This window comes from Peromyscus californicus, unplaced genomic scaffold (genome assembly GCF_007827085.1).
Source record: "Peromyscus californicus insignis strain IS unplaced genomic scaffold, ASM782708v3 Scaffold_3__1_contigs__length_106647218, whole genome shotgun sequence".
In the NCBI taxonomy this organism is placed as follows: Eukaryota; Metazoa; Chordata; class Mammalia; order Rodentia; family Cricetidae; genus Peromyscus; species Peromyscus californicus.
Window position 1 is genome coordinate 69,719,565 of NW_026294551.1, and position 26,222 is coordinate 69,745,786.

The 26,222-nt window shown below is 42.9% G+C and overlaps 1 protein-coding gene across 4 annotated transcripts in view; it reads right to left on the reverse strand.

Moving 5' to 3' along the window:
• Positions 1–4,719: 4,719 nt before the first annotated feature.
• Kif3a (kinesin family member 3A) overlaps positions 4,720–26,222 on the reverse strand; it is a 39,634-nt gene continuing 18,131 nt past the window's right edge. The window contains exons 6-19 of one of the 4 annotated variants that reach the window (XM_052757823.1): positions 25,069–25,208; positions 24,554–24,751; positions 23,949–24,123; positions 21,980–22,078; positions 20,289–20,360; positions 18,337–18,345; positions 15,392–15,548; positions 14,825–15,005; positions 14,529–14,639; positions 13,996–14,121; positions 11,213–11,266; positions 10,828–10,896; positions 10,185–10,309; positions 4,720–8,025 (exon numbers count right to left, since the gene is read on the reverse strand). In XM_052757823.1, the coding sequence (XP_052613783.1) occupies positions 7,977–8,025; positions 10,185–10,309; positions 10,828–10,896; positions 11,213–11,266; positions 13,996–14,121; positions 14,529–14,639; positions 14,825–15,005; positions 15,392–15,548; positions 18,337–18,345; positions 20,289–20,360; positions 21,980–22,078; positions 23,949–24,123; positions 24,554–24,751; positions 25,069–25,208 (1,565 nt within the window). In that variant the 3' untranslated portion in view covers positions 4,720–7,976. The remainder of the gene's footprint in view (positions 8,026–10,184; positions 10,310–10,827; positions 10,897–11,212; positions 11,267–13,995; positions 14,122–14,528; positions 14,640–14,824; positions 15,006–15,391; positions 15,549–18,336; positions 18,346–20,288; positions 20,361–21,979; positions 22,079–23,948; positions 24,124–24,553; positions 24,752–25,068; positions 25,209–26,222) is intronic. The other 3 variants (XM_052757826.1, XM_052757825.1, XM_052757827.1) reach the window with 3 other exon arrangements.

Below are 26,222 nucleotides of genomic sequence, written 5' to 3' on the forward strand. Positions count from 1 at the left end.
TCGGGAGGCAGAGCCTGGCGGATCTCTGTGAGTTCAAGGCCAGCCTGGTCTACAGAGTGAGATCCAGGATAGGTACCAAAACTATACAGAGAGCCGGGCGGTGGTGGCGCACGCCTTTAATCCCAGCACTCGGGAGGCAGAGGCAGGCGGATCTCTGTGAGTTCGAGGCCAGCCTGGTCTCCAAAGCGAGTACCAGGAAAGGCGCAAAGCTACAGAGAAACCCTGTCTCGAAAAACCCAAAAAAAAAAAAAAAAAAAAAAAAACTATACAGAGAAACTTTGTCTCAAAAAATGAAAAAACAAACAAACAAACAAACAAACAAGCCAGGCGGTGGTGGCGCATGCCTTTAATCCCAGTACTGGGAGGCAGAGGCAGGCGGATCTCTGAGTTCGAGGCCAGCCTGGTCTCCAAAGTGAGTTCCAGGAAAGGCACAAAGCTACACAGAGACACCCTGTCTCGACAAACAAACAAACAAACAAACAAAAAACCCCAACAATTTAAAAAAGATTTCCCCTCCTGCTGTACTAGGGATTGAACCTAGGGCCTTGTGCATGTAGAGAAGCACTTTACTGTGAGGTGCATCCTAGTCCTCTTGGTCTCCCACCCTGAGACTATGACATTCTCACCTTAGCTCTCCAGACTGCCTTTGTGTGTGTGTGTGTGTGCGTGTGTGTGTGCACGCACAAGCATGTATGTGCATGTGACTTCACACTGCAATGTGAAGACCAGACAATTTCATGTGTCTTTCTCAACCACTATCTTACTTTTCCTTTTTATGAATGTTAGTGTGTATGCATGTGTGCATGATCGTATGCCTATGTGTGTGTACATGTGAGTGTATATGAGTGTATACCTGTGTGTGTGCATATATGAGTGTATGCTTGTGTGTGTATGTGTGTATGAGTGTATGCCTGTGTGTGCATGTGTATGACTGTGTGTGAATGTATGAGTACATGTGCATGTGTGTATGAGTGTATGACTGTGTGTACATGTGTGTATAAGTGTATGCCTCTATGTGTGCATGTGTACATGTGTGCATGTATGAGTGTATGCCTATGTGTGTTCTTGTGTGGCATGGCACACATGTTGAAGTACAGCCAGTTCTCTCTCCCTCCTTTAGGTGAGTATCAGACATTGAACTCAGCTCATTAGGTTTGTACAACAAGTCCCTTTACCCTCTGATTCATCTCCCCAACTCTCCATCTTACGTCTTGAGACAGGATCTTACTTAACCTGGAGCTCATCCCATCAGGTAGACTGGCTGGCCAGTGAGTGCCCCAGATCCACCGGTTTCCACCTAGCTCTGGGCAGGTTTGAGCCGCCATACCCGGCTTCTATGTGGGCGCTGGTGATCTGAACTCAGGTCTACACACCCACTCAGTGTCCTTACCCACTGAGCCATCTCCCCAGTCCCAAGATACACTCAAAAGAGGCACCAGGACACTTACACACTGCTGGTGGGAAAGTAAGCTGGGGAGCCACTGTGGAAACCGGTGCGGAGGTTCCCAAAAAACTAAACACAGAGCCACCATATGACTCAGTTCCTCACTATAAGCCAGGATTGTGAGCACACCACAGAGATGCTTGTACATTCACAGTCATTGTAGCCCTGCACAATCATGAAGATATGGAACCAAGATGCCTATCCACAGATAGAGAATATGTTGTTCATATACACAATGGAATCATGCTTAGGCATGAAGAATGAAATCATGGTATTTACAGAAAGTAGATGCTGCTGGAGATTATGTTAAACAAAATAAAGCCAAATTGAGAAAGACAACTTTTTCCATTTTATGCAGAGTCTGGATTTAAATCTGTGTGTATTCAGAGCGTGTGCACATGGGTAAAGCGAAAGGGAATTAGGGGAGGAGGAATTTTCAGGGATGGGGTGGGTGGAATACCAAGTCACCTGTGAGAAGCAGAAACCAAAGTATTTGAAGGAAGGATGGGGAAGGAAAGGGGCGAGGGGCACTAATTAAACCCATTCTGATGGTGTTTGTGTATGAGGACGCCACAATTAAATCAACCATTTTGTATGCGAACTTAAAGAATTAACAATAAAAAGGAGGCAGTCTGGCCAGTGCGGGGCAAAACTCTAGGTGGAGATCAGAAGTTGAGGCCGGCGTAGGATTTCTGCAGCGTCTATGGTACTTTTAGGTTGGGTTAAGCAATATCCTCTTTGTTAAGATTGGTATCGCACTCTGAGAAAATTTGATTCGGTTGTAAAGTCCCAGTTAAATTCTTAGCTACAATCGGAGAAATGCAGCCTTTGATTACAACTCAAATTTCCCCAGCCCTCTGAGAGGCTGGGGGAGGGGAGCAGGTGTGGGAGAACATCTGATCTGTCCCATGCTTCAGAGAGCCATAACCGTGTTTGGGTAAGACAGACCGATGTTCTGATAAGGCTGATAAAAGTAACCTGAAGGCTGGGTCGCAGGAAGCCCAAGATAAATGCCGAGAGGAAACAGGTTGTTTTTGAAGTAGCCCCTACACCATCGCTTTCCCACACAAGGGCTCAGCTTCCGAAGGAAGACGGAATACCTGATTTGCTTTGCAAATGAAACTGTTTAAGGAGCAACTCTGCTCACCTCCTAACAAATGTGTCTGGAGGCTCTCCCCCTCAACCTGAATCTCGGTGGGCTTCAGAGCCCCTGGAGTGTGGCTGCTGAACTTGCGCTGACTGAAGCCCCGGACTTGGGCTGACGGTGAACATCATTCATTCAGATACTACCTAGTTTTACAGATGAATTGAGTGATTCACTGGAAAAGATGAGAACAGGAAACAGCAATGATGGCTAGCCCTGGTAGCTCCTGCCTGTGATCTCAGCACTCAGGAGGTGGAGTCAAGACGATCAGAAACTGAAGGTCATCCTTGGCTACATACAGAGTTGGAGGCTAGCCTGGGCTAAGTAAGACACTGTCACAAACAAACAAACAAACAAACATGCGGGGGTGGGGAGGCTGTAGAGATGCCTCAGAGGTTAAGAGCACAAACTACTTTTACAGAGGACTGGAATTTAGTTCCCAGCACTCATGCTGTGTGGCTCACAACTGTCTGTAACCCCAGCTTAAGGGGATCCGACGCCCTCTTCTGGCTTCCACTGGCATTCATGTGCCAATACCTCCCTACCCCTACTCCCACCAAACACAAATAAAAATAAAATACGAAAAGCCGGGCAGGCGGGGCACACACCTTTAATCCCAGCACTAGGGAGGCAGAGCCAGGTGGACCTCTGTGAGTTTGAGGCCAGCCTAGTCTACAGAGTGAGTTCGAGGCCAGCCTGGTCTACAGAGGACAGGACAGGCACCAAACCTACACAGAGAAACTCTGTCTCCAAAAAACCGGGGGGAAAAAAAAGTCAGGGAAGGGGCATGGCTGAGGAGGTAGATCAGCAAGTAAAGTGCTAAGTTTGGCGGAGCACTCATGTAAAAAGTGGAGCATAGCAGTATCTGCCCTGGGGAGGCAGAGAAAAGAGCATCCCTGGGACTCACCCATCTGCCATCCTGGCCTAACCACCAGGTCCTAGAGCAGTAAGAACCCTACACCTACACACACACACACACACACACACACACACACACACACACACACACAGTGTACTTGTGTGCTCCTCAAAACTAATGCTCTTAGTCTCAAAGAAGAAAGGGAGTAGGAAATGGTGACCCAGTGTCAACTAGGCAACAGGTAGGGAGGCCATTAGATCACATAGTTCAATCAATCAAAGAAATTCTTAAAGGCTGGGGAGACAGCTCAGCAGTCAAGAGCACTAGCTGCTCTTACAGGACTGGAATTCAGTTTCCAGGACTCACATGGGGGCTATCAACTGTCCCTAACTCCAGTTCAGAAGGATCTGATGCCTTCTCCTGACCATTGCAGGCACCAGGCACACTCACACTGCACATACATAGATGTAGGCAAAACATGCAAACTCATAAAATAACTCAGTCTTTAGAAAGGAAAAGGAAATCGTGAAGACATCTATTCCTAAAGGACACCAGGCTTTAGAGAAGATTGCTTTGGGGCTGTCCTGGGACCTTCCCGAGTGTCCAACCATTCCCTGACGCCCACCAGCTGTAATTCTGCTCTAATTGTATATGGCCTCAGGGTCTCTGGGAGGGACTGGAGAATGTAAGTAGGAAGGAGGAGGGAGCTGGTCCCATCTCCACAGCCATCATCCCGGCTGGGGATGACACTCCCTGTACCAACCACCCTTCCAAGGGCTGTCAACAGTCATCAAGCCCGGCTGGACTTGAAGATGGCATAGCCTGGCTCGGAGGACGGTGTGTATGGCATCTCCACAGCAGGGGTTCCACAAAAGCTAGCAGCTGGAAAGGGAGCAAACCCCAGGTTTAAAAAATAAAGTCCTTTGCAAGAGAGCAGAGGGAAGATTATTTGGGTAGAAGGGGACCGACAAGGCAAGCCAAGGGGATGAAAGGGATCAAAGTCTAGTGAAAAGGGTGTCTGAAAATGACATAATGAAACTCAGTCACTTCGTATGCTAACTTGAGAAAAAAAGTCCTTTAGTCGTGAAATCAAAACTTCTCAAGACCCACTCTGAATTCTTTGGTTTGCCTAACACACACATGGCAGCTCATAACTGTAACTCCAGTTCCAGGGGATCCAACACTCTCTGGTCAACCCAGGCGCACAGCACACGCATAGTGCACACATGTACAGGCAGACACAACAGAATAAAAATGTCTTCAAAGACAGTAGGCATTGGGGAGGGACTTTATTTTTCATCTTACCATGCTGCATGTACACACAACATTGATATATATAGCTGGAACAATTACAATTTATACATAAAATACAACGTGAGTGTGGCTTCTGAATTAACACAACAAACTTACTATACAGTCTGTATCCTGGTCGGTAACAGCATTGCAGTACTGCTGCTCAGATTTCCACTGATTCTAATTAGTCAAAACTGCATGGTCAGCTCAAAGGCACTAGGAAGAACTATGTTTTCTAGTAGTTTAAAAAAAGAAGAAAACAATTATATATATTAAGAAACGGGGGAGGGGGCTGGGTGTAGTGGTGCACAAGTGTAATCCCAGCAATCATGAGGAGGAGGTAGAGGAGGATCAGGAGTTTAAGGCCAACCTGAACTACATACAGGGTTTGTGGCCAGCCTAGGCTACATAGGACTCTTATCTCAAAATAAGGGGGGGGGGGGGAGGGGAGGAGGAAAAACTGGGCAGACACAGTGTGTGTAAATGTAAACTTTGCCCATTCCTTAATTCACAGCTCTATAGGAAAGAGGGTGTTCCTTGCCTTACAACTTAAAAGGGGGCAGGGAGGATGGGATACATCCTAAACCTAAAATGAAAATAGAAATACTAAAACTATAATCATAATTTAAAAAAATGTTGCAGATAAAGCAACACTTTCCCCTCCAAAATAACCTTGATGTTCTGGCTGCCAAAAACATAAACTAGAAGATCACCTTTTCCAGAACATAAATGAGACAGCCTGTAGGAGGTAAACACTGGCTGCACAGCCTTCCCCTCGGCTAAGCCTGAACATCACAAGAGCAGACACTGAGTGGAGAGAGCCTGGCTGGTAGAGCATGTAAGTGCAGAGCCAGCATAACTTCCTATCAGGGTTCTTTTCAAATAAATAAATATTACTTTTTAAATTAAGAAAAAGAAGGATACTTGTCAATATCCTATTTATAGATCTGTCCCACTCATTTAAAAGCTGTACATTTATTTTAAACATTAAGCAAGTTTGTTCTCCATCTCTATCCATTCATGAAATTAACACTGAAAATACAAATAATTCCTTTTGAGGACAAAGACACAGTAAATGAGAAGCAGAAGTGGGTGTCCTACCATCTCCACACAGACCTCCCAACCTGGCAAGAATCTAATTTGGTTTTCAGAAAATGAACAATGTCCATCTGAATAGAGTTTTAACACACATGCTTTAATAAAGATTGCTGGCAATGATGATGTCACCTGCAATCTCAGCACTTGGGAGGCTGAGGCGGAGGGATCATGAGTCCCAGGCCAGCCTGGGCTAACACAGAGAGATCCTGTCTCAAAACAACAAGCAAGCAAACAAAATTACTAGGGCAAGATGCTTAGAGAATTTTCTCAGTATTTTCCGTTTTTATGGAGTTCTTTTGTTACTCTTATAGGCTTTAACACACTAGATTCAATGTCTCTAATGTTTTAGTTTAATTCACAGCAGATATTCCTTCCAGGCCAAACTGTTAAATGATAGAAACATGGACATGAAGGCATGTAGATTCTTTTTCCTTACTAGTAAAACTAAGATTCTGTAATTACTAACAGTTAAGTTTACACCAGGAGAAATCTGACACCACCAAGACTCTTGGCTCACATGCGTCTTTACAAGACACACACTCTGCTCAGTGTGTCACAGCACCCAGGCCACATCCATTACCTTGAGGACACCAACACAGTGCCATGGTCGTACCAGCACACGCTGCACATACAGGACACTGAGCGGTCCTTCTGGAAGGCTCCACAAATGTATGACCACAGTTTCCATCCCTCACCAGGGCTCCACCCCCAGTCAGCCAGCCACAGCCTACACACACACCTCCGGAATGATAAGTCAGTATTTACCCTACTTGTTCAAATCACAGGAACCTAAGGAATCCTAACTTGGGAAGTCTCAAAACCTTTGCAATCAAGAGCTTGGAGTTGATTGCACAATTTCAAACTTAGAAAGCATGATAGGCTTCAGAAGCACATAACCTTCAAAACAATTTTATAAGTAGACACACAAGAAATAAAAACATTTATTATAGAAAAAATTGTATTATAACTTATTTTACTACATATTGAATATAACTTTTTTTGGAGAGGAATATGGACTAACTGGATTATCCATAGAAGAAATTCAGAGAACGGTATTTTTTATATATATAAAAATGCTATAAAGAAAATTAAAAGGTATTTTTCTGGCTTAGCTTCATTTTCTGAAAAAAATGAGATTGGTTTCAATTTGTATATAGTCATTTCCATCAAAACTTAAAATTCAGACAATGGAGTGTCTGTCTGTAAGCCATATGTTCAAAGGAATTTTTTTTTTTTTTTTTTTTTTTTTTTGGTTTTTCGAGACAGGGTTTCTCTGTGTAGCTTTGCGCCTTTCCTGGGACTCACTTGGTAGCCCAGGCTGGCCTCGAACTCACAGAGATCCGCCTGGCTCTGCCTCCCGAGTGCTGGGATTAAAGGCGTGCGCCACCACCGCCCGGCCACAAAGGAATTTTTAAAATTGTGTAGCAAAGCCAAATGGCCACTGCTGGCTTTGGTGGGGAAGCCAAACCAGCAGCAACAACAACAAAGGCTGAACGTGGACTCAGGGTAACAGAAACTGGTGGAGGGTGGCCAGACGCTGGAGCGCATGTTCAAACTGTACCTTGAAAATGTAAACCTGCAAAGCTGTCCAATTACATAGTTTTCTATAGGAGATCCATAAAACCAGTCATCTCATACCTAAATGCAACAAACGTTAGTATAAAGTCGGAATGCATTTAGATAGGCCTGTCGGGTGTTAGGAGAAGTTACTGCTTAGATGAGCCGCCCAGGCGCTGACACAGGACATAGGACAAGGCGATCTGCCATGCGCAGTGTGCAAACAAGACAGGCTTTCTTCTACTCTGAGATTCTGCTTATCTAGATACGCAATAGTTGAGTACACAGCTAAGAGATGCACAGTCGCATACAACCACAGCGCTCTGTAAGAATTGTGTCCTTACTTCCGCAGAGCACTGCGGCACAGTGTGGCATCCTCAACAATCATGAGCTATGTGCACTTACATGGTACAGAAACTTAAGAATCTAAAAGTTAGTAGGAGAGTTGCTATTTCCAGTCTCACTCCATAATTTACAGCTTACATTATGTGAATTACACAGGTGTCCTCAGTGTCTTAATTAAGGATTTCTGTCCAGGCATGAGAATATCATTTTTTATTATAACCTTAATTCTGTAACATTTATTGAAGTAAAGAATCAATTACGGTCTCGGGCTTTGCAGAACGCTTTCTGTTAAGAGAAGAAAAAAAAATGCAAGATGAGTGCTTGTCCCTAAGAAACTGTCAACACATTATGTAGCCAGAGTCCACAAATGGACCAACACTGGCCATGCTTGACCACAGCAGTCTGACTGGTACCCAGAGTAGGCAAGGTCACCAAAAGCAAACACAAGAACACAGTGTTACAGTACGGTGTTCCAGAGTGGTGAGGAGCTGAGCACAGGGTCAGACAAGGTGCAGACAGGTGTCAGCTAAGCTTATCGGGGATGCCCCTTGGTCATCTCCTCCTCCTCCTCCGAGGAGGAGGAGGCTAACAGTACAGAGAGCCTCAGAGAAGCAGGACACACAGTGTCTGAGGCCTACAGGAGTACTCTCATGTGCCTTCTTTATTGCTGTCCAGCACACCGAACTGCATGCCTCTCATGAGCACTGCATGGGACACTCACCACAGAACACAAACACATCACTTATTGTGCATATTTGCTTATTTCCCAGGAAAACTACAGTTTCTGTTGAGTTGAGTCTGGATCACATGTTGGCCCACAAATATTTTCTTTAACTTAAGCTAAACAAAAAGCATATTTTTACAGTGGTGCATTATAGAAACTATATCAAAATAGCTTATCAAATTATTTGTTTTAAGGTCTACACAGTTTTAAAAATGTGGCTGAACTTGAGAGAGCTCATGTAAGTAATCTGGATTTTCTTTATAAAGACAACGGTCCAGCAATGATGGGGCCTCTGTTCCTACACTAACAAGGGACAGAACCACTTTCCAGCTTGCTCCCCTGCCCTCCTCTGCCTGTCTCTGTCAAGCTGACTGTCTCATTACCATGGGCCACATCTGAGTGCATCTTCCTAACGACCTCAGAGCTCAGAGCAGGTTATCTACTAACCTTGTAACAGGGAGAGATTTTTCAAGAGCTGTGTCTTAGAACAACTTACTTCATTCCCTGATACTACACGTGGAGGCTGCAGAGATGGCACAGCACCTTTGAGCACCTGTTGCTCTTCCAGAGGACCTGAGTTCACATCCCAATACCCACATTGGTGGCTTACAACCAACTATTCCAGGAAATCTGATATTAGTGCACATATAAACATGCAGGCAAAACATTCACATATAGATAAAATCAATATTTATATATTTTTAAAGATTCCATGTAAATATTCACTTAGCATTTGAAAATCTTTAAATCCCTCATTTAAATGATAAAAATGCAAAAATCTTATACATTTTAACAAGTAGCTCATTCTTTCTAGCCCTAGTTTAATTATTCCAACATTTTTAGTGTTACATTGCATCTAAAAGACTATGTAACAAAGACATGAAACCCATTACCTTCACCTTACATGTAAAGCAAAGGTCTTCCAACTGGTTCAAATTAGCTCAATGTAGGAACACAAGGAACATTAGTGCCAGCCCAGGCTTCCCACTGAGCTTATGTGATAAAGCACACAGACTACATAATTGTCAACACTGGTGCTAGAGAGTCACACAAGCTTCCCTTAATTTGAGATCTAAGAAATCAATGTCCTTGGAGCAATGTCTATTGTCAGAAAAACTGACCAGATGAATACAGTATTTTGGGAGTCAAACAAGGCAAATTAATTAGCATCTTAGTAGGAGACTTACACAAGACAGTAGGTGGAAGGTAAACACCAGGAAAGAACAAAGCGAGTTGAAGCTAGCTCTGCTCCTCCCAGGGGCAGAAGTCTGAAAGAATGCAGTTCTTTTTCTGTTTTGTTTTGAGACAGGGTCTCATTATGTAGCCCTGGTTGTCTTGAAATTTGTAATGCAAACCAGGCTGGCCTGTAACTCACAGCATCTGCCTGCCTCTGCCTCTTAAGTCCTCGAATGAAAGGTGTGTACCATCACAACTGTCCCAGAATGCAATTCTTTTGTTTTGTTTTGTTTGTTTGTTGAGACAGGGTTTCTCTATGTAACAGCTCTGGCTATCCTGGAACTTGCTCTACAGACCAGGCTGGCCTCAAACTCACAGAGTACAAGTCTTTATCCCTATTTTGCTTATCAAATTGTAATTGCATAAAGAATATAATTTCAAACCACATGTCACGTTAACTAAAGTTCGACTTCCTTTAGATGTGTCTAAATATAGTATCACAACATTGTCACTTCAGGACTTGGGGACTTGGGACTGTCCTCACCTTCTCCCAGTCTTTGGCCTTGCTTTTCCCTTGGAGGTCCGTGGCCTTTCTAACTTCATCAAAGACTGACGCAGACTCTCCTCTGTATAGGCAAGGTACACATGGGAAAGGTCTACTTCAAAAGGCTACAAGAAAAACACACACACAAGGGAAGTTAAATCAGATTCGGGGAAGATTGAAAACACAGACTGACACTGGGCAAAAGACCACGGAAGACAAAACCAAACAACCTCTTAAAGACGTCTCCCACCCTACTATGTAAAATGCACTCAAAGCTCGAGAAGTAGAAGCCCAGACATGCCATCAAGCTCCCCAGACATAAAGGAAAACTGTCTCTTTCTCTAAAACCAGCACCCTGGTTGATCTAGGACTCAGGGAAGCAAGGCACCCTAGTCTCCTGGGACAGCCCAGCGCTCAGACTGGTGAACAGGGCACGCCAGAGTGACAGCAGGCTGGACCTGTGGCAGGACTGAAAATGAAACTTTTGCTAAGTGTGTGCCAGAGAGCAGACCTGTCCCAACAGCCCCCGCCCGAGAGCCTCTACTCACAACAGACAATCCAGCTGCTCAGCCCACACGCTGGAACAGCACAACCACCGACCCACACTCTGATGCAGACAAACGAGTGTTCAAAGTGCTCTTACGTCTCTCTCCTTCTTGTCAGGCACTGGGGTTTGTTTCCTCATGTTGTTGCCTGTGTAGGCCACACATTTCTCAAGAGAGGGAAAGAGGGAAGAGAGATGTCTGAATCAATACTGCGAACTGGGAAGGCTGCTGCAAGACATCCTGACAGCTCACTAGGAAGCATGATGTGCATCCCGGGGCAGAAAGGATCCAACAGGCCACCCAGTAGGCAGAAGCCCCAGGCCTAACCCACTGCCATGAATGGTCCCCACTTTGCTGTTACTCAGAAAAAGATCCTATCTGGTCCACTGCGTTCTGATCTGACCCACCCTGCACCACCTTCCTCCCCCAGCGGCCGGCACCAGCTCCACTCCATCATTTCCTCAGGGTGAAAGGAATACTCACTAGCTGCCATTCCCCTATGTCTTCATTCCAATGGACATAGTTTTCAATCATTTCCTTTACAAAGAGTCAAAGCCTGCTTTTAGTCAATAGTTAAAATATTGAAAAATACAAACACAACTGTGACAATAGAAACATGTGACATTTTCCTGTATCTGTCACTATATATTGCTCATGGTAATCCCTCTGACTTCCCCATGCCTTCAACTAAGCTCTTTTAAGGGCCTTGCATTTTATCACTCACACACACACACACACACACACACACACACAATGGGAGCAGGGACACGACATAATGCTTATGTGGTGGTCCAAGAACAACTTTGTGGAGTCGGTTCTCTCTTTTTATAACTTCATGTGGTTCCGGTCTCAAGGTTTACATAATAAGCCTTTACTTGCTGAAGAATCATTTGACCTACACTTTCATCAATGTTAAGTGAAAATAGTTGTTTCTAAACATTATATACTGCATCAAGCATTTAAAAATGCACACTTCTTCAGCTGGAGAGTTGGGTCAGTGGTTAAGACCAACTGTTTTGCAGAGGACATAGGTTCAGTTCCTAGCACCTACATGGTGGTTCACAACAGTATGTAATTCTAATTCCAGGGGGTCCAACACCTCTTCTGGTCACTGTGGGCACCAGGCATGCACATGGTCACATATATGCATACAGGGAAAACATCCATATACATAAAATAAAAATAAATTTAAACACACACACACACTTCTTAAGAACACATGTGGATACTATTCAACTACATAAAAACAAAAAGCAAAAGTTGCGATCCTGGGAATCAGGAGGACAGTCAGGCTGGGCTGGAAGAGACCAAGGGTAGAAAGGCTGGGAAACCATTCAGCTAGAAATAGGTTACAGTCTAGATTTCAGCTCTGATTTGGGGTAATGAGTTACAATATGGAACTAGGACATTCTGGAGTGTTCCAGAAACCCAGGACTGACTCTGGGTACCTGAGATCTGAAGGGAAAATTTCAGACAAATTTCTCATAGCTATTTGGAGATTCACAACATTGTTTTTTAAAAAAATCACAGGTTTAAATTTATTAAGAACATACTGGAAGGTGGGCTGGAGAGATGGCTCCAGGGTTAAGAGTGCTCACTACTCCTGCTGACACCTGGGGCGTTCCCACCACACACATCCAGCGGCTCACAACCTCCCGTAACTCCAGTTCTAGGGCACCCAATGCTCTATCCTAGACTCTGTACACAAACTCACATTCCCATATATACACATACTGAAAAATAAAATTCTTGCTAAGGAAAAGGTAAGATTTTCAAATTATGCTGGTGATAACAATTACCACCTGTTTGAAAATGACTAGTAATGATGGCTGGTTGTATAACTAAGTGAATGTATTTAGTGTTATTGAACTGTATACATAAAGATGACTAGAATGGACAATTCCATATTCTATTTTTACACACACACACACACAGAATGCATACATCAAGGAAGAGGACAGCAGCACATTCTGCTTATTCTATTTAAAAAGTATTTATGCATGTATTTCATGTAGGTGAGTGTTTTATCTGCATGTGTATCTGTGCACCACATGTCTGCCTGATACCTGTGGAGGACAGAAGAGGGTGTTGAATCCCCAGGACTGGAGTTACAGATGGTGATGGGTTGCCATGTGGGTGCTGGACCTGGGTCCTCTGAAAGAGCAGCCAACCTTCTTTACCACTGGGCCACCTCTCCAGCTCCCTCTCTACTTTCTAATAAAGTATGTCAATCAATCAATAGGACCTTCACCTTTATTCTACATGCATTTACATGGAGCAAGGTCCTTCCTTTCAACGGGCTGACACATTCTTATTTAGATACTTAGATACTCGAAAAGAGAATTACATTCTAAAGAAAGCTAACACCTTTTGTGCTGGCTGGTCTTATGTCAACTTGATACAAGTTAGTGTGATATGAAAGGAGGGAGCCTCAGTTGAGAAAATGCCTCCATAAGATCCATCTGTAGCCGGGCGGTGGTGGCGCACGCCTTTAATCCCAGTACTTGGGAGGCAGAGCCAGGCGGATCTCTGTGAGTTCGAGGCCAGCCTGGTCTCCAAAGCGAATTCCAGGAAAGGCGCAAAGCTACACAGAGAAACCCTGTCTCGAAAAACCAAAAAAAAAAAAAAAAAAAAAAAAAAAAAGATCCATCTGTAAGGCATTTTTCTTTCTTTCTTTTTGTTTTTTGTTTTTTTTGGGGATAGGATTTCACTGTCTAGCCTTGGCTGTCCTGGAACTCTCTCTGTACACCAGGCTGGCCTCAAATTCACAGAGATCCACCTGCCTTTGCCTCCCAAGTGCTGGGATTAAAGGTGTGTGCCACCACTGTCTGGGCAGGCATTTTCTTAATTAGTGATTGCTGGGGAGCCAGCCCATTGTGAGTGGTGCCATACTTGGGTTGGTAGTCCTGAATTCTATAAGAAAACAGACTAAGCAAGCCAGCAAGCAGCACCCCTCCATGGCCTCTGCATCAGCTCCTGCCTCCAGATTCCTGCCGTGTTTGAGTTCCTGTCCTGACTTCCTTCACTGATGAACTTAATGTGGAAGTACAAGCCAAATAAACCCTTTCATCCCCAAGTTCGTTTGGTTTTTGTGTTTCATCACAGCCATAGTAACCCTAACAAAGACACTTTTATATGATGGCATTAGTTCAAGAAAGTTTTACAGAGGACAGCTGCAATGTGAACATGTAACATCTTAATTTGTTATGCTGGCTTGTTCTTTAACCCTCTTCAATGACCTAATGTCTAGATCAGACTTATCTCACCTGGTAGTCCTGAGGTATGAAGTTATCAATAATAAGCATCTGAAGCCGAAGCTCACGGCTGAGCTGCCGAATGTTCTCCAGGAGGCCTTCAATTTCCCTCTGATGCTCTTGCTGAAGATCAGCCATCTACCAGAGAACCCATGACAGCATAAAGCAAACAAGACTTTAAGCATAAATACTGCCAGGACACTGGCCCAGTTCTTGGACAGACTGTCACCGGCTAGTTAACAAGTAAAATTTAAAATACACAGAGAGAAGTGAGTGTTTTAGTGCTTTAAAACTGTAAGCACACAAAGTCAGGTGGTAGTGGCGGTGGTGGCCAGCAGTAGTGAATGCCTTTAATCCCAGCACTCAGGTGGCAGAGGTAGGCAGATCTGTGAGTTCAAAGCCAGCCTGGTCTATAGAGCGAATTCCAGAACAGCTAGGGCTACATAGAGAAATCCTGTCTTAAAAACAAAAACAAAACAAACAAAAAACCTGTAAACACACATTAAGATTCTAAACTGTATTATAGAGATTTCTAAGACACCAACCTCTGACTTTGCAGCCATCAGCATGGTCCAGACTTTCTTTAATTTCTTGGTCTTTCCCTGTGCCTCCTCTTGTAGACTGGTATATTTTTCCTCAATGTCCAAACGTTCTTGCTATGATAAAAACAGGTTAACTTCAGAATAATTTTAAGTCACAAATTCAACGTAACAAATGATCTAGACGTTTGGTAACTATTGTCTTCAAAATGATCCATAATCTGCTTTCCATTTTATCTTTGGGATTTAGTTTGCCCTGGAAAAGGTGAGCGCGCTGCACACCACACTCAACATGGCGTCACCTCTTTTTCCTCCAGTTCTTTCCGAAGTTGCTCAGCTCTCTTCCTCCTCTCCTCCAGCTCCATATTGGACTCCTCAAGAAGCTTCTCTTGCTCCTCAGCTTTGGCCAACAAGTCCACACCACCGACAATGACTTTCTTCTCCAAAGCAGACAGCTTTTCCAGCAAAGACTGATGCTCTTGTCTATAAGGAAAAGGAGGACATTCTAAATCCCTGTCATCTGCCATTCTAATCTCACTCCCCCAATTCAAGCAGAACTGAAGATGCACACTTAGAAAAGTTCAGTCATGTGATACTCGCCAAAGCACACCACTACATGGTATTAACTCATCAACTAAGGATTAATTCACCTTGGCCAATATTTTCTCCAACACAGAGATTAAATGATCAGAAAGATCCAAGTTTTAAAAATATATCACACACAGTAGACCCTCTACCCTAAAACAGCTATGCTGGAAACAAAAATCAAGATTTTCATTAACTTTTAATTGATCGATTTTCCTGATACACAGCCCTATGAAGAACATTAGAACTCCAGCCATGAGCCCATCTGGACCCACCACACTCACTGGGCTTTCAGAAGGTCCTTCTCCCGTCTCTCCAGTTCAGCTCTAGCCTTGTTTCTTTCTTCTTCTTCCATGTCAAGTTTTGTTTCCAATGCTTTTCTCTCCTCATCAATTTTCGCTTGCATTTCCACCATCTTATCTGGGGAAACTTTCTTTTTACCTATTTGAGTCATTTAATTGCAGCAGTCACTAAAAGTAGTCAATGTTTCAGACATAAGAATTATCTTAGTACAGCACTGTCTATACCCAGTCACACAACAGCAAATGTTCAACTTCCATTTCTACGTCATAGTTCCTAGAATTTTTTAATTCATTAATAAATTCAAACTGTTGTCTAACTGTGTAATGATATGTGAGGGGGAAAATGAAAGAGAACAAACGAGATGAGCAGAAAAATAGGGAAAGAAAAGTAACAGGAAAGCCAAATAAAAAAGCAAAGCTTGTGGGTCCCCAAAGTGTGCAGAGAGGCTAAAAAGGAAAATGATTCTTCAATCACTTTCACAATCATTAAATTACTCATTTAAGGCAGGTGTTTTACACTGATAAGCCGCCCTGGTAAATCATAAATGAGCCACCAAAGTAACTTACTATAACAAACTAGATCACCTAAGTCCCTAACTCAGATCAAACATGCTAAGAACCAACAGTCAGCAGAAGCACTACCAACTAATAAAGGTGGAATGCAGCTTCCAACTGACTGTCATGTCCAAGCATGTGTAGGTGTATGTATGCAGCCTGCTCACACGAAGTTCACCAATGAACCTCCAAACCATGAAGTTATATGAAAAAAATCAAAAAGAGAAAACAGACACTCGCTTATTTAGATGGTTCTGAAACTGAGCCAATGACAGTTCATTTCTGGTTGATGCAAGTTCTGAGAAACACGCTCCCTCGGAACAACAAGCGTTTCATAGAACTGTCAGACCTGAGGCTCTCCTCAGTTTGTCGTTCTCAACTTCCCTCCCAAGGGACAAGGATGGAGGACTATAGATCAGTGTCTCCACCCCACCCAGCCCCTCCTGCTAAGGAAAAGGAACTGAAAACAATCACGATGGCACTACAGATCTGAGCAGAGTCTTGTAGGAACCATGAAAGGCAGGGTCATGCATAGGCTTTTTCAACTCTTGAGACAAAATCTCAAGGGTTTAACGGCATCCTTCCTTCTACAGAACTAAAGTCTAAAGCAAAATCTTAGGCACAAAACCAAAGAGGAACTAAGATCCAGGCGGCTGGTGTGGTGTGATTCACTGCACTCCGTGTCGGAGGTGGGCCTGGGCCTATCGGCACAGCCACCTGCCTTGAACCTTCTGAATTATGTTTTAGAAGAATATTTTCACAAATAAGTTAACTTCTATTCCCAATGAATTACTTGGAAAGATTTTCTATCCATAATAACACTTACTAAAAATTGTAGAAGAAAAGTCTAAGTTGAGGTTTACAGGAAGTAAACATGTAACTTCCCACCTCAGTATTACAAATGTTTAGAGAAAAATTGCAAATACATTAAAAAAAATAGTGTGTGTAGAAGACATGGGTACTAAGGACACAGACTGCATGAATGGATCAAATAAGAAATTTGGACTTGTAGTGATTTGTTTTGCTAATGGTTATAAAGAGTTCCAAAAACCCATCAGGAGAGAGTAATACAGAAAGAGTTTGCATATAAAATACATAAACACTGTCTCTTGATGAACTGATTGCCTTCTATAGTAACCCCTTCAAACCCATGCTTTAGAAGCAAGTGTCTCACTGTGCTCAAGAGCATGTCATGAAGACACTCTCCACACAGCTAGGGTCAGTTCAAAAGTCTACACATTCAAGTCCCATGTGGCTCTAGCCAGAATCACCATGACAAGACATGGTATTTTTTTTCAAATAACACTTTAAGCTAAATGTGACTGTGTAAAAAATGTGGTGACCAAGAGTAACTTGTAGATAGATCTTTAAGGAATGAACTGTTACCCTGTGCTCCCTGGATACAAGCCTTAGCCTTCAGTGGGTTGCTTCCACTGGGAACGCTGTCAGGGGCCTGAAACGACCTGCCCCCAGCAGTCAATGAGCACTCTGATCCTCCAATGGGATGAGAGACTACATATACTTCTAGGGATTGCTAAAAGGAGATGTGGTATAGCTCAGTCCTTGGTCACCACGTGCAAAGCCCTAGGATCATACCCAGGGCAATACACACATACACAGTCTCCTCAACCAAGTCAATTTAAAAAACAAAACAAACAACAACAACAACAACAAAAACTCCCAAATCTCAGAAACTTTTCTAGTTCTCCATGATAAAATTTTGCACAAAAATATTAAGTAAATAAATCCCAAAAGGCAGCTGGGCAGTGGTGGTGCACACCTTTAATTCCAGCACTTGGGAGACAGAGGCAGGAGGATCTCTGTGAGTTTGAGGTCAATCTGGTCCACAAATCAAGTTCCAGGACAGCCAGGGCTGTTACTCAGAGAAACACTGCCTGGGAGACGGGGCTGGGGGTGGGGATATATATGTAAAATCCATGTTGATATTATAAAAGGTATTTAGCTAAGTCAAAGAGCAGTAGTGAGTCTTTCTGTTCCCCTTTGCCAGGTGCTACCTGAGTGAAGGGGACCTGGCAGGGCGGCTAAGGGCGGTGCTGCAGCAAGTGCCAACTAGATTAATGTCATCTGTATCACAAGAACCCATGGTGTGGGCAACAGGAACTGACTCTTGGCCTTCAAAACAGAAAAATGCCTGAATGTGTCAAACCAATTATAAATGTATTTTCAAAAATTGGTCTAGTGATCTTTAAGGATTTAGGGAAAAGGTTTTTTAAAGTAGCTAAGACGGAATTAAAAAAAAAGATACTTACCTTGTAAAAATTATTAAATTAAAAAAATGTGAAGAACTGAAATAAAAGGTCTTGAGAAAATGAGTAACTGCACCACGTGGAGTGCAAGCCAATCACACCAACCTGCTTGATCTTGCAAAGAAGCGGTAAGCGAGTCGCAGACAGGAAGCACAGAGATGAGGAGGGAAGAAAGGAAAACATTATTTCCTTTGTAAAACAGAGAAAACGTGTAACAGCATTCATTTAGCATGAGCAAAGACATGAATCAAATAATCACAACTGAAATAGAGTCCACAGAAAAAGAAAACATGTTCCATAAGAAGACAATCACAAATGCTAGACTCAATCCACTCTGTGGTTCCCACGCAATCCCAGGTGCCCACAGTGCCCCCTGCAAGTGGAACAGCTCAGTGCATATGCTGATGGATTACAGACATGGAATTGGGAACCTACTAAACCTGGAAAATATCTAAAAGGGCAAAACCAAAAATGAAGTCAATTTTTAAAATTAGTAAGTTAAAAGTAACAAAACTCTCATTGGCCATTTCCAAAATTTCCCAATTCAATGTTTCTTCTATATAAAGACCCATTACAGGTGTCCCCCATTTTAAGAAAATCCACCAGGTAGACCTGAAAAACTAAACAGATAACTATTTTACAGTAGGTTGTACTGATCATGTGATTAACAAAAAGTTAATGAATTTTAAAGGCAGTAAGTTCACAGTATTTGATTTCCCAACTTGATTTGTAAGCAGCTCTAATTACGTAAAATGAAGTGCACCTGTATAGTAGCAAACTTACATTCAGCCTATGGGTTGATTGTTCTGGGTAATTAAATAATGACTAGAGAAATAAATGAAACTGATGATTCAAGCAAGTGACATCGAATGGCCATTCATATTTTTTAATGGGAGGGGAAATACGCACAAGTCACACACAGCAACCACATGCTGGGACAATTATCTCTCCACCTCCCCAACACATCCATGTTATGACAGCAAAAGGTAAATGTTAGGTATGAAAACAGCAATTAAAGCTCTTGAATTGGAAAAAAAAAGTCTTGAATTGAATAAGGTACAACTCATTTCATAACCTACTTTCATATAACTACTCTCTAAGAATGGTAAGTTTTAGAACAGAAAATTAAGTTACAATGCTTCCTCTCACTTCACAGTTTATAATACAAAGTTGTGCTTCTAAGTGGTGTCTGCACAATGCCACGTAGTTTATAACTTATCCAGTGAGGTCAGCTGTCTGGTAACTTGCTTCAGCAGTGTCAACAGACACAGTGTCTTGAGATTCTTGAGAGTTTCCCTAGTAAAGCTAAAAGCAATGGTTTCTGCCATTAGTCTGGAAAAGGTAAGGACACAGATAATGCTTTAAGAGACAGCAAGCTGCAAGCTGGTGGAAGCAAGCTTCGCTTCCATTTTCTTCTGAAAGTAGAAATAGACAAAATTAAATAATGCTTTCAACTTACAGTTTACCAAAAAATCTAAGTCTGAAGAAGTCTAGACAGACGTTATAAACGCTGTGTGACTGAATTTTCTAATCACACTTCAGAAAGAGTTAAAATTGACCTGGTAACTTAGCAGTGGGGGAGCGCCCAGTTGGAAGGAAACACTACTCTGTCTTCCTCACTTGCCTCGGGCTTCACTCATTTCTGTATTTGGAGCACAGACGGCTTGTTCCATTGGGTGCTGCTGCACCAACAAACGTTCATTTGTACTTGCAGAGATTTAAGATGTGTTGTTCAAATCTCTTACACTGACCAGAATTAAAAACGTATAATGAGGCATAAAAAAGAATCCCGAGAATTATTCTTTTACACAGCTTACTAGCTCTCTTTACATTATCTCAGCAGCAAAAGCATGATTCTCTCTTCCACTGTCTCAAACATAGGCTCTGGCCTATGTTTCAGTTAACTGAAGCCATGGCAGGGTGGGGCCACATGCTTTTCTACTGGGAGCCCAACATGGACCAGTCACGACAGGGAGTGGGGCAGCATCTCCCAAATGAAGCCCATGAGTAATGGAGAAGCCAGAGCTCTGTTAGAGAAGGTGAGGGCCGCCACTCACGAGGCAAGAACTCATCCAGAGGCTTCTCTATGACAGAACATGTGGAGTCTGAGCTACTGCTGCTGCTACTGCCTGCAAGACAAAGAAACGAGCCCACGGAACCAGAGAGAGGGAACAAGAAACGAACAGAAACACACAGAGAAAACTTGAGTTCTGCAGGAAGAATTTAGAGGACAATCAAGCTTTGCATTCAAGAGCAACTCACTCTAGCTTAAAACTAAGTACTCCAGCTGCTTCCTGGTCACAAAGCCATGCAGGGAATTAAAACTGCATTTCTTTACAGATCTGCAGTAGTGGCAAACCCCACTACTCATCTACACAGAATTATTCAGAGGCTTGAAATGACAAAAATGTCTATTTATACTGCTAAGAAAAAGAAACAGCTTGAAAACATACAAATCACACAACTCATGTTGCAGAAATCAGCTGCCCTTCATTATAAACAAGGTATTGTCTCCAATTCCCCATCCCCTCAAGGCATCATGATACCAGACTTTACTTTTTTTTTTTTTTTTTAAAGATTTATTTATTTATTATGTATACAGCATGTCTGACTGCAGGCCAGAAGAGGGCACCAGATCTCATTACAGATGGTTGTGAGCCACCATGTGGTTGCTGGGAATTGAACTCAGGACCTTTGGAAGAGCAGTCAGTGCTCTTAACCTCTGAGCCATCTCTCCAGCCCCAGACTTTACTTTTATGTCTAAAGCTGGACAGCATAATTGACAAGGCTCAGTGAAAAATGTTAAGCTTCTCCGAACAAGGTAAGACATATTTAAAATATTTTAGCATATTAAACAGCAGCATTTTTTTCTACATAAAATTTATTTTTAGTAAGTTTACTATCTGCTTCAAGTCAAAGAAACAATAGTTTACTTTGAAAAATGAGCTATGAATAAAAACATTTTTTATGTCAGGGACTGATAACAGTCTTTGTGAAAGGACCAACGGCCAGACCATGTGCTTTGATGTGAACAGCTACAGACCACATGTAAACAGTTGATCAAGGCTGCTTTAAGAACACTCTGTTTACAAAAACAGGTCCCACATGGATTTGGCCAGCATACTGTACGCTGCCAACTTCTGCCCTACATGGTGCTTTTTCTGTCTTTTGGATGTACAAAATCTTCAGTTTTTAATTTGGGTCCCCCATCGAGCAGTGATGGGCTTGTTTTCAACAGGACTGATTAACTGAGACTGTGGAGCAGCCTGCAGGAGCTGAGGAGAGCTCTGAGTTAGAAATGAGGCAGGGACATGCCATCTGCAGCCTTAGCTGAGCAGTCTTAGTTCCCACTGGAAGCTGTCCCAAAGGGAGAGAATGACACAAGTTTACAAAGAAAGGACTTCAGAGAAAAACTACTCAAACATACCACCCGCAAATGATTCTTAAAGGCTAACATCATTTGACGAGAAAGCCCACATTATCCTAATTTCAAAAGCCAATAGGGACCTAACACAGATGTGAAACTGTAGAATTTTACAATAGAAAAAAAATTTTTTTACAAGAGGCAATATGGCATCCTGGGTCAGCAAGACAAAAAACAAGAGAGAATGTTTACAAAGTTAACCACATATAGCAGAAGTTCCCTGCTGGAACCACTACCATAAGTAAAAATACCAACTATAAAATGGGCATCATCAGGGAACAATTCTAGCCAGCTGTGACCGGTTAGAACATGATCAGGACTTACCCCTTCTCTTCTTCCTTTTTTCTCCATCTTCTCCAAGCTCACCCTCCTCGTTGTCATCCTCCTCTGAACCACTGACGTCAGAGCCTGAGACTTCTTCCCCTTGGACAGAAATTTAACAATGATTTTTAGGCTGTACCAAGTCATCGGCTATTTATAAAATGCCTATATCCATTCTCTTCATTAAGTTTTTGTTGCTCAAACACAAACTGAAAATCTACTGAAATGTTCACAGACGGCATATCTGACAAGCAGGTGGAGACTGGAGACCCCTGGGGTTTGCTGACAAGCCAGTCCAGCCTACTTGGGGAGTTCCAGGTCAGTGAGAGAGTCTGTCTTCCCCAGCCCACTAAAAAAGTGGACAGTATCGGAGGAACAACACCCCCTCTGTCCTAGTCTCTAAGCATGTGCACACACACATATTCACATGCAAACACACACACAATGTACACAGAAATTTTATCTTACTTTTTAAGAAAAAATAATTTTTGAGACAGGATCTAACTCAGAAAGCAGAGGCAGGCGGAGCTCTGTGAGTTTGAGGTCAGCCTGGTCTACAAAGTAAGTTCTTGGACAGCCAGATCTTACACAGAGAAACCCTGTCTTGAAAAACAAAAACAAAAACAAACAAACAAAAAAGTCCTTTAATGCCTTTGCCTATAGAGCATAGGGTCAGAAGGACGCAAATAAAGTGAAACACACCACAAAGAATATGAATATACAACTCTCCCTCTGGACACACGCCCAGCACAATATGCACAAGGACTTGAACATGTGTATCCAATGTGCACAGCCACACCATTCATAAGAACCAAGAGGTGTAGCAGAGCCTGGCTGTGGTGGTGCACACCTTTAATCCCAGCACTCAGGAGGCAGAGCCAGGCAGATCTCTGTGAGTTTGAGGCCAGTCTGGTCTACATAGTGAGTTTCAGGACAGACAGGGATACATGAGGGGAGGGGAGGGGAGGGGAAGAGAGGGGAGGGGAAAGGAGGGGAGGGGAAGGGAGGGGAGGGGAAGGGAGGGGAGGGGAAAGGAGGGGGGGGAAAGGAGGGGAGGGGAAGGGAGGGAGCGGGGAATGAAATCATCAAAATGAAGGCTGAGCTCAACACTAACAGGGAAATCAAAGATCTTAAAAGCAAACTGGCTACAAATGCCACCTAGTGGCCATTCAAAAACGCCAACTTTATTATCTGTGAAGTGCTTCTCTCCTGCTTTTTCTCAGAACCTGACATTTCCCCAGACCCACCAGTGGCAGGTTGGCACCTCTGGGTTTTCCCCAGAGACTCCAATGGCTTAGACTCCAGGCCCTTCACCTGCTGCACAGGGAGCTCTATGCCAGTCAGAGAGGGTTCATCCCCTTGTAGATGGCATGGGAGTCCCAGAACTGACCAGGAAGCTCCTCAGGACCATCAGTCAGGACTTCAAACTTTCTTTCTTTTTTTTTATTTTTTTTTATTTTTGTTTTACCGAGACAGGATTCCTCTGTGTAGCCTTGGCTGTCCTGGATCTCACTCTGTAGACCAGGCTGGCCGAGAACTCAAAGATCCTCCTGCCTCTGCCTCCTAAGTGCTGGGATTAAAGGCGTGCGCCACCACCACAGGTTGGAACTTCAAACTTTGTAACCTTCGAGATGGCCTTAGAAAATATTTTCTTAGAAGACACATATTCCTCAGAAATATTTTTTTAAATATCAATGCTAGGGTCTAATAAAGGGCTCAGCAAGTAAAATATTTGCCCTCTAAGCCTGACATGAATTCAAGGAGAGAAACAGCTCCCATAGGTGTCTTCTGACCTTCACACATACACCGTGGCATGTGTGTGCTTGCACTCACACATGCCCAACACACACAGAAGCATACACAGAAACTTTAAACATCAATGTTAGATGCTATTGCTTGGCAGGCCATTTTAAAGGCAAATGCAGTGGTCCCCAGCATGCCTCAGCTGACAGGAATCTTTGTGCGAAGTTACCTTCCTCAAGCTTTTTCTTCAGCTCTTCTATTTCTTTCTGAAACTGACGAAGCAGAGCATCCTTTGGGTCTTCGTTAATTCTTGCTTTGTTTTTAATGTTCTTGGCACGGTTGGCATAGCGCAAGGTGCTGATGGTCTCATCGTAATTATAATCTGCTGGCCCAATATTTGCACACTGTTGAATTAGAAACGTCCATCATTCCACACCGCCACTAACACCACCATTACCAAACAAATGCCCGAACCACGTGTGCAGTTCTCTTCTAAAAAACCAGCACTGATCATACAGCTTTGGAAACAATGCAACAATGGGAATCAAGAGTTGTATTATACAAAGAAAGCCATCGATTTATAAAATGTTATTCACGCCAGGCGGTGGTGGCGCACGCCTTTAATCCCAGCACTTGGGAGGCAGAGCCAGGCGGATCTCTGTGAGTTCGAGGCCAGCCTGGGCTACCAAGTGAGTCCCAGGAAAGGTGCAAAGCTACACAGAGAAACCCTGTCTCGGAAAAAAAAAAAAAATGTTATTCACTTCAATGATGGGAATGAATCCGAATCTTAAATTGGCCTTGTATGAATTAACCATGCCATGACTGAGGTCTTACCATCATGGTTTTTGAGTTCCCTCCTAAGGAATCCTGCAGCAGACGCGTCAGTTTAGAGTTCCGATACGGCACATGTGTGCTTTTTCCATCCACCAAGGCAGAAATGACATTGCCCAGGGTAGAGAGGGAAAGGTTGATTTTTGTAGCTTCCTTGAGGCGCTGTCCTGTGGCTCCAGTTTTCGCTTGTCTTTCTGACCCCTAGCAAGAAACAGATAAAAACTCAAAGCTTTTTAAAATCAAGAATGCACTTTTCTAAAATCTGGGGGTTTTTTTGAAGTAATTTAAAATATTTCATGTAACATCTGGAATTCACTTCAAAATCATGAGGGAAGAAGTAAGAATACACAAAGAAGCCTCGGCAGGAGGTGAAACAAGAGAGTCATAATGCTACTCTATCTACTTTCAGATATCCCACAATAAGAAGCAATTTAAAATCACAAGTACACCATTCCTTTCGGCTTTAATTTTTATTGACAGGTAAGTGGACCACAGGGACAGACTCTCCCGTTACTTACAGCAAGATCCACCAGGTGGAGCTTTCCCATCCTGACATGCATGTTTCCATCAACACCTTTCTCACTACATTCTATAGTAATTGTAAAGATGGCATGGGATCTCGAACTATGCTCATTCATGTTAGTTGCACCAACAGAACCTTTAACAAAGAAAAGAAACCCTTAAAAACTGTGACAGAATGCCTTTATGTTTACTTTTTTTTGTTTTGACAGGGTGTCCTGTAGCCCAGGCTATCCTTGAACTTTGATTTCCTACCTCTTGAATACCACCAGACCCAGTTTATGGAGTGGTGGGGATTGACCCAGGGCTTTATGCATACTAGATAAGCACTCTACCAACTGAGCTATCCTCAGCCCAGAGAGTACCTTTACTAATTAAATAACCAAAACATTTAAAATACTTGATTTCATCACAGCCACTGACTATGACTACAGGTGTGTTGGGACACTGTATACTTCTTTTATAATTCACACTATAACCAAAGAATTTATAATGTACTCACATTAAAACATAATCATAGAATAACATCTTCACTTCATTCCTAAATATTAAAACATAATCACAGGTTGGAGATTTAGCTCAGTGGTAGAGTGTTTGCCTAGCAAGCCAAGGCCCTGGGTTCGGTCCTCAGCTTCAGGAAAAAAAAAAATCATAGAATAACATTCTTTACTTCATTCCCAAATATTACTATCTAAAGATTATAACGATCTATGAAGCTGGACATGGTGGTGTGTACTTAGGAGGCCAAGACAGGAGAACACATCAATCCAGGTGACCTAGGCCAGCCTTGGCAACACAGCATCATCTTCTCTCTTCAAAAAAAAAAAAAAAACTACACCACAAAAAGAAACGCGTGTTAAATAACTAGGAAAAAACTGCTGACAACTCTCTAGAGAGAATTATGTTTGGGACTCTACACCACAGAATGATCTGCACACACACATGAGATGTTGCAGGAGGAATCACTGTAACACTGAAACAGTGAGGACCAGAAAGATCCAACACAACACTGATTAATCTACTATGGAATAGCTTAAGTCACTAAATGGCCATTAAAAACATGGGTGGGTCCATATCCAGTTACATCAAAAGATGCCAATCCTACAGGAACCATCTTTGTTAAAACATGATGAGCTGGGCATGGGTGGTACAT